This window comes from Carcharodon carcharias, chromosome 17 (genome assembly GCF_017639515.1).
Source record: "Carcharodon carcharias isolate sCarCar2 chromosome 17, sCarCar2.pri, whole genome shotgun sequence".
Taxonomy (NCBI): Eukaryota; Metazoa; Chordata; class Chondrichthyes; order Lamniformes; family Lamnidae; genus Carcharodon; species Carcharodon carcharias.
In genome coordinates, this window is record NC_054483.1 from 23062551 (window position 1) to 23070811 (window position 8261).

The window sequence follows — 8261 nt, forward strand, 5'->3', positions numbered from 1 at the left end:
TGACTACCATCCGGTTGGCTTGGAATGTGAAACTGCTACATGCTTACACCATCTCCAAGATGCAGCAGGTTCCACTGCTCTGTTGGAGGCGGCAAGAAGCTTCGACATTATTAACTGGAGCAATGTCCTTTGCGGGAAAAGGCAAAACCATGTCTGAACACAATCGAAGTGTTAAAAACAACTTGGAAACTGTCAGGAAAAGTTTGTAAATTGTGGTATGTTGAATGGGGTTTCAGTGCACTAAGAGCTGAAGCCCAGATGTGATGAAACTGGAAAACGAGACAGCTATCTCAAACTTCTTCCCCCTTGGCCCAATGACAGAATCATTTGCAAATGTCAGTTTCACAGACGATCAAGGTGAGAATGTATTGTGCATATATTATCTATAAATTATCTCTCTCTCTCTATATATATATATATATTAGAGAGACAGTCAGGTGAAGCTTGCAGTTCAAACCAACACAGGATTTGAGTGAAGGCTGCAGAAGGATAGATGTTTGTGAGATTTATTTTTTTAAATTTAGAAGACGCATTTCGCGCCCTTACCATAAATGGCAAGGCTAATTTGCATGAGGTTATATCAGGAAGTGAGGGAGCTACAAGCCCTCTCATTTGTTGCTGAGACTGGCTGCTTGTGAGTTGCTGTCGTTCCTTCTCCTCCTCCAACTCACTCCACTGCCCCTGCTGTGGACTTTTGATTATTTTGCACCCCTCGTCCTATTCCCAGACCAACGCTGTTTGCTAACGTGACGGATAACTCGTTGCAAAGATGTTCGAGGCTCGCTTGGTGCAGGGCAGCATCCTGAAAAAGGTGCTGGAGGCCCTGAAGGATCTGATCACCGAGGCTTGTTGGGACATCAGCTCGACCGGCATCAGCCTGCAGTCCATGGACAGCTCGCACGTCTCCCTGGTGCAGCTGACTCTCCGCAGCGATGGCTTCGATACCTACCGCTGTGACAGAAACCTGGCCATGGGGGTAAACCTCAGCAGGTAGGGCATTTGCACAACGGGCTTATTCCAGTAATTTAATACCAGTCGGGGGGGGGGGGGGGGGGGGCGGGTGATGGTGGGAGCATAAGACAAGAAACCATTGCAAAAAGAATTGCTACTTTCAAGATGTGTATCTCGCTGTAAATAGTGCAAATATTTTATTTCCATGCAGCATGTATATATATATATATATATATTTTTCAAATATAATCGTATTAGGCAGAGAATAAATTTCGACTTGTAATGCAGCAAAGTAACAAGTTAATGTGAGTTTCGGCAGCTGATTGGTAATTTGACTGGAGAGTCTGGGGGGGTTTGAAGCGGTCGGGGGGGGGGGTTAAAAAGGGTGAATGGGCCGTTTTCGGGCTTTCCTTTTGCCACTTTACACCGACTTTTTTCAACCCCCCCCCCCCCAATTTCCCTCCCCTTTTTTTGTTACAAAAAGGCGCCACCGGCCCTGCCCTGACGTCATTTGCGCGCGAAAGGACAAAGACCTGAGTTGGCGGGAACGTGCGCAGACTTGTTACAAGTTCATTCATTCACTCACTCAATCCATACGGATCCCTTTTTCTTCTTGTTGAACCCCCGCACTCATCGCGATTTATCTCATTGCTTTTCCCCATTTGAGAATTCCTGTACTTGCAGATTCTCTGAGCTGTTATGCTACAGACGATCATAATATAACTCCCCTGTACAGAGAAAAACAGGAGTTAATGCGAACTTTAGCTCGGTTATTTTTTTCTCCCCACAGATACTGTTAGAGCTGCTGACTTTTTCCAGCATTTTCTGTTTTTGTTTCAGATTTCCAATATCTGCAGTATTTTGCTGTTATATTATGGTATAACCCTCAGCAGCTCCCTGGTCAAAACCCCCCCGCCCCCCCAAGGCATGACACCTACCCCTACCCTCAGTTCCTCAACCGCCCCGCCCCCCCCCCCCCCAAGGCATGACACTACCCTCAGTTCCTTAACCCCCATGGTGTCACACCGCCCCCCCCCCCCGCACCCCAGCTCCTCAACCCCCCCCCCTCTGTGTAACACATTCACAATGGTTGTGGACTCAAATCGTCACACCGTTCTCATTGTCAATTGACATTGTTGTTTATTCTCAACCATGACTCCTCAGCTCTTCTGTCATCATGGATCCTTCTTGTTTATCTTATGCTGGTACAGTACTGTCATCAGGATGACTGATGTTCCTCCTGTGACCACCAGAACTATTCGCAAGATGTTCTGGGAGAGCACAGCTGACTTGTCTCCTTGACCTTTTCTCTGATTGTATTGAAAAGCAGTGTTGAAGGCAGACATCTTTGTCCTTGTGCTCCTTGCCCCTGTCACGACAACCCTGAACCCCCACAGCCACCCCCCAGCTCCTCACCTCTGCTTTCCGGACAGAGTGTTCCCCTCTCCCATCCCAGACATCTGTCCCCATCCCCCTGCCAAAACACCATTCCCCACCAGCCCCAACCTACAAAGACATGGCCCCAATCCCACGCCAGACACATCACAAACCCTGACCCACCCCCAGGCACATCTCCCTCCCTCACCCACCCCCATTGTTCCCCAGTCCAGTACAAAAGCAAAATACTGCAGATACTGGAATTAAATAAAAAACAACAAATGCTGGAAATAATCAACAGGTCGGCCAGGCTCTGTGATAAAAAACAGAGAAACAGACAAAGAAACAGGGTGAGCATTGATGTTCTGGGTCAATATGGCCTTTTGTTAGAATGGAGTAGTTAGCCGAGTACAGAATGAAAATTAAACCATGTCACTAACATATGGATGGTCATCTTGTTAGCTGATCAATTGGTTGGCTTTTCGGAATAAAGGATTTCATAGGTTTACAGTTAACTCATATGGACATTGGGCTGAGCAATGACTGCGATTCTGAGTGTTCTGGTTTCTGTTACAGCATGTCCAAAATTCTCAAATGTGCTGGCAATGAGGACATCATCACACTGAGAGCTGAAGACAACGCGGACACACTGGCGCTGGTGTTTGAGTCGCAGAGTGAGTATCACACTCGTATTAACCTGGCACTCCCACTGTCATTCTCTCAAGTCTGTGCGTGAAAGCAGAACTGTGCTGGTCGCAGTTGTACTGCAGCTAGTTTGAAGGTGAAATGGATTCGGTTTAGCTCCCCTCATTCAGTGTCAGAGCTGTACCACATTGTACGCTTGGGTGAGCCGAAACAGCTTTGCATTGGTGGACAAGTGATGCCAATGGCTGCAGAAGTAGACTTGAAGGAGTCCCCTGTCTGATCATTTGAATTATCATGGAATGGAATTCTGCAGCATGGAAAGGGGCAATTTGACCCACTGTGCTTGGGTCAGCTGTTCGAAAGAGCTATTCTAATAATTCCACTCCCTCCCCTGCACTTCTATCATAGCCCGTAGTGTGTTCCCTCTTAGAGTATTTGCCTGATTTTCTTTTCTAAATCTCTATTGAATCTATTTTTAAACCCTTTGAGACAGTGCATTCCAGAACATTAGAACTCATGTTTTCAAAAAAAAACTCAGCTCCCTCTAGCTCTCCTGCAAGTTACAGTAAACATGCCCTCTGCTTCCAAACGCTCCTGCCAGAGACAATAGTTGACCTCCGTCGACTCAATCAAGGCTCATCATTGTTTTTGACATCTTTGTGGTCTTTCTTAAGCTCCTGTACTCAAATGAGAACAAGCCTGACTTCCGCAGCCCTTGATGGCATCCTGGTAACTCTTACCTGAAGAGTTGTGTGCAGAATACTGCAGTGAGGTATAACGGTTGACCATATCTCTTATGTCAACAGGGTAACTCTGAAATGTTGTGGACAGTAAACTTTGGTGCATTCAGCTGACTGTCTCTCGTTACAGATCAGGAGAAAGTCTCTGATTATGAGATGAAGCTCATGGATTTGGATGTTGAGCAGCTTGGAATTCCGGTAAGTGGGTCTGGGCACCTTCACCAATGGTCTGGTTGGGCAGTGGCATTGATGATGTGCACCCATGCATACTCATGTGAAATTCGCATTCATGACCCCAATTCTTTTTCGGCCAGAAGTCATGAGATCAACTCCTCACAAGGTTCATGTCTTTGTGGGGTTGGCAGGTATGTTTGATTTGGGCCCAGACCAGAGCACTGCAATGGAATCAAGTCCAAAACTGGACAGCATGGAAGAGTTAAAATAGATATCACTCCTAATCTGATGGCTTCTAATGAAAAGAAAAGATCAATTTAGAAATGTTTTGAACATTTACTGATTGGTTTTCATGATACATTGACAATCCAATCAAATCATGAACCTCTCTCTGGGATGATCCTTTGGTTTTGAAGTTTTGGGGCATTGATCCTTGAAGTCCGGGGTTGATTTTTACACGGTGTCTGGAAAGGCAAGTTTTTAGGCCAGGGAATTGCCTTTTGCATGAGATGAACCATTACTCGGATATATATGGCATCCATGATGCAGCCTGTGTTTTATCTTGTCCGATACAATGTGACTGACCCCTTGTGTCCTGTGCGCCATTCAGGAGCAAGAGTACAGCTGCGTGGTGAAGATGCCATCTGGGGAGTTTGCCCGGATCTGCCGAGATTTGAGCCAGATTGGCGATGCTGTCGTCATCTCCTGCGCCAAGGATGGGGTCAAGTTTTCTGCCAGTGGGGAACTGGGAACGGGCAATGTGAAACTGTCCCAGACCAGCAATGTCGACAAGGAGGAAGAGGCAGTAAGTGCCTATGATTCATTGCTGTATCTCAGGGTCGTGTGAGAATGAACATGTTAACCAACGGATTGAACTGATAAACCTATGCAAATGCCAGGATATGTCTGCCTCGTGACATCCTCGTTCACCAATCCAAATTGAGGTGTAAGAGCAATTTATCTCCTGAAAGATTCAGAGCTGTGGTTAATCCCAGATCTGGGTCACATGGATTGATTGATCTAAGCTCGTTCTTATGCTTATTACTGACACTCGGTGGGAGATGGTGGTCCAGTGGTAATGCTACTGGAATTGAAACCCAGAGGGCCCAGCCTCGTGCTCTGGGGACATGGGTTCAATCTCACCACGGCAGCTGGTGGAATCTAAATTCAGTTAATAAAAATCTGGAATATAAAGCTCGTCTCAAGTCGTGGTGACCATGACAACTATCATCAGTTGTTGTAAGAACCCATCTGGTTCACCAATGCCTTTTGGGGAAGGAAATCTGCAGTCCTTAACCTGGTCTGGCCTACATGTGACTCCAGACCCACAGCAATGTAGTTGCTTAGCCAGCCACTCAGCTCAAGGGACTCGTAGCCCCCAACACTATTAGTAAGGACGCGAGAAATTCCTGTGAGTTTGAGAGAAGCACTTTTTTTTATTACTGGAAGGTTCCAGCTCAGGTTTTGAATGTAGACAGCCAAAGGGATTGCTCCTGGATGAAAGGGTTGTGCCTGAGAATCCACCCTTGTTTCACTGGCCTGTTGCAGCCTGAATTCCATGGCAGAGTATGGACCCGGGTGGGTGCATGTCCTTGGGAAGTGTGCACCTGCATCTTGTGCTGGAGCGGCTGAGGGTAATGAAATGAAATGAAAACCTTTTCTTTTTCTCTCAGGTGACCATTGAGATGAATGAGCCTGTCCAGCTGACCTTTGCCCTGCGGTATCTGAACTTCTTCACCAAAGCCACTCCCCTCTCCCCAACAGTCACACTCAGCATGTCTGCAGATATTCCTCTGGGTATGTGTTGCATTGGTTCTGACATCCTGTGTGCGCTATTCCCGAGTTTTCTCCCTCTTGTCTTTCTACCCCCTTGAACTCCCTGTTGGCCACTCGGTGCTCATTTACTTCAAGCTTGCTTCAGCAAGGTGATTTGCCCTGTTAGAGGTGGTGAACGCGTTGACCATGTGCTCTCCCTCCACTCTGCTGAAATGCAGGAAGCTGTCCACATGTTAGATTCTTAATGCTTCTCAACTCATGGGCTGGTTAGAATGACAAAGCACAGAGGGAAGCCATTTGACCATGGTGCCTTTGTGAGCTCTTGGTTTGGGTTATCCAATTAGTCGCACCCCTCCCTGGTTTGAACTCGAGTCAGCGAGATGTGTTCCTTTGTCAAACAGTTTGAGCAAGGTGAGTGATGGCTGTAGCACTGAAACAGCTTTGGGAAATAAAGCACAGGACGGTGGCTGGGTGGGTGGGTGATGATGCTGCCGGTGATCCCTTCGGGAACGGAGCTCGGTCGCGCTGCACTCTGCTGCCGGTTAAACTTGGCGCACGGGGAATGCCAGTTTGGCCTGAGCCAGGGTGTTGACCAACACGAGAGCCGCCATACCCGAGTGGGTCAGCTGTGACTCATTGGATAGTGCAGGCTTCTCCGAACCACGGGGCTTGGCAGTTCAAGTCCTACACCAGAGACTGGAACACAAAAATCTCACTGGACTTGTCTGGTGCAGTACTGAGGGAGCGGAGAGCAGCGCTGCCGGAGGTGCCCACCTCTTTGATGAACGCCAAAGCCCCGCCTGCCCCCTCTGGTGGAAAGTGGAACAGCGCCCTGGTCAAGATGTCTCCCTCAATCAACCTGACTAAACTGCCCATCCATGCCATCATCACCTTGCCCTGTGTGCCGATTGGTTGCTGCGTTTGCTGTCGCTGGACATTGTGTGACATCCCGAGATCCTGCCAAGCGCAGCAGACCTTGAGGAGCAGCCGGTTGAGTTTTTCAGTAACTATTATTGGTCTGTTGTACTCTGCTGCCTGTACTTCATGCTCTGTTGTTTGCCTCCTAGTGGTGGAATACAAGATTGCTGACATGGGTCACATCAAATACTACTTGGCACCCAAGATTGAGGATGAGGAGACCTCTTAAGACTGTATGGTGGAGACTGAGCGTCGGACGGAGGTGGTTGAGAAACAATCATCGGAGATAGCTCTGAAACTTGTGTGGAAGGTTTTCACTGACCTTGCCTCAGTTCCAACATTGCTCCTTTACATACGCTTGTCTTCCTGTCCTTTCGAAAGTTTTTGTAGATATTTTATGTAAATATGTTGTCCAACATTAAATTGCTTTTTGTAAGACGAGGGAAAAGGCAGAAAATAAAATGTTTTCAATGATACTGGTGCTCTCGCCTTTTAAAATGCAGGAAAATGGGACAAAAGTGAAGTTCAGAGCTCGCCCAGTCAAGTCGAGGGTGATGACTGAATGAATGGTTTTCAGTTCCGCTCTCGATAGGCACAGGTAAATTAACAGGTGCTGCTGAACCGCTGTTGCCCCTTTGCTGATGCTGAGAATCTGTTAGTTACTGCGCATTTGGACTAATGTTCCAGAGTTCAGACCAGGCCCGTCTCAGGAATGCTTGCCATGAAATTGCCAGGATATTGTTACACCCTGTCTGGTTCGCTAACTCCCTTGAGGGAAGGAAATGGACTGGCCTTAGCTGGTCTGGCCTACTTGTGATTCCCAAAATTAATAGCGCTGGCTCTATTTTAATCCTAAACTTCTACCTTAATCGCATCTGTATGTCCCAATTGTTTATTTCACACGATCAATTTTAATTAAAAGTGAAGGATAATCAGTGCGTTTTAGTTGCTGTTTTGCATCTCACTGTTTATCATCTATGACACTTTGACAAACTGGATGTCAAAAGGTGCATTCGGCAGTGTTTCTTCAACTGGCAATTGGATGTGAAGCCTGTTGCAAGTCCATCGTATGCATGATGGTGCCACAACCCTGTTAAAGCTGTCGTGTTTGTGCTTTGCCACAAAGAACCCCACAGGACATGTATCAGGTAAAACCACCAGGTATAGTGTGCATTTTGTCCCTCCCCCTGTTTCTCTCGCTTCCATTTAAATTAAATAGTGGGGTGGTAAAGGCTGAGTTTTTTAAAATCCCAGAGGGAAACTTTAAACAACTCTCATAATCTATATTTTCAATTGGTATGTTTAAGGTGCAGCTCTGAATTCAGGAATAAAACCACTAGGCCTCAAGAGGTTTCTTATATAAATTAAACATTTATTAATTTAATAAATTTAAATACATACACATGTCTACAAATTACTACCATAATAACTTTCAAGCAAATTCCAAAATTAATCACTCCGAGGTAAATCTTCATCAAGGCAACAATAACCCATAGACTTAAACAGACAGCAGGCAAAGCACATTTTACAGATTCAAAATGAGGCTCCTTTCAATTTGTTCCTTCGCAGACACTGGTAGATTTACAGACTTAGATATTACATGCCTCTGACCCACACAAAACTCTTTCCTGTAAAAATCTAGCCTTCCCTTTGAATGTAAATTCTCATTGTATTACCAGA

At 46.3% G+C, this 8261-nt stretch overlaps 1 protein-coding gene across 1 annotated transcript; it reads left to right on the forward strand.

Annotated features, from left to right (window-relative positions):
* Window positions 1-597: 597 nt before the first annotated feature.
* On the forward strand, window positions 598-7055 carry pcna (proliferating cell nuclear antigen). The gene is made up of 6 exons (XM_041209013.1): window positions 598-990; window positions 2905-3002; window positions 3844-3911; window positions 4498-4692; window positions 5561-5684; window positions 6731-7055. The coding sequence occupies exons 1-6, from the start codon at window positions 770-772 to the stop codon at window positions 6808-6810; spliced, it is 786 nt and encodes a 261-aa protein (XP_041064947.1). The 5' UTR covers window positions 598-769; the 3' UTR covers window positions 6811-7055.
* Window positions 7056-8261: the final 1206 nt, after the last annotated feature.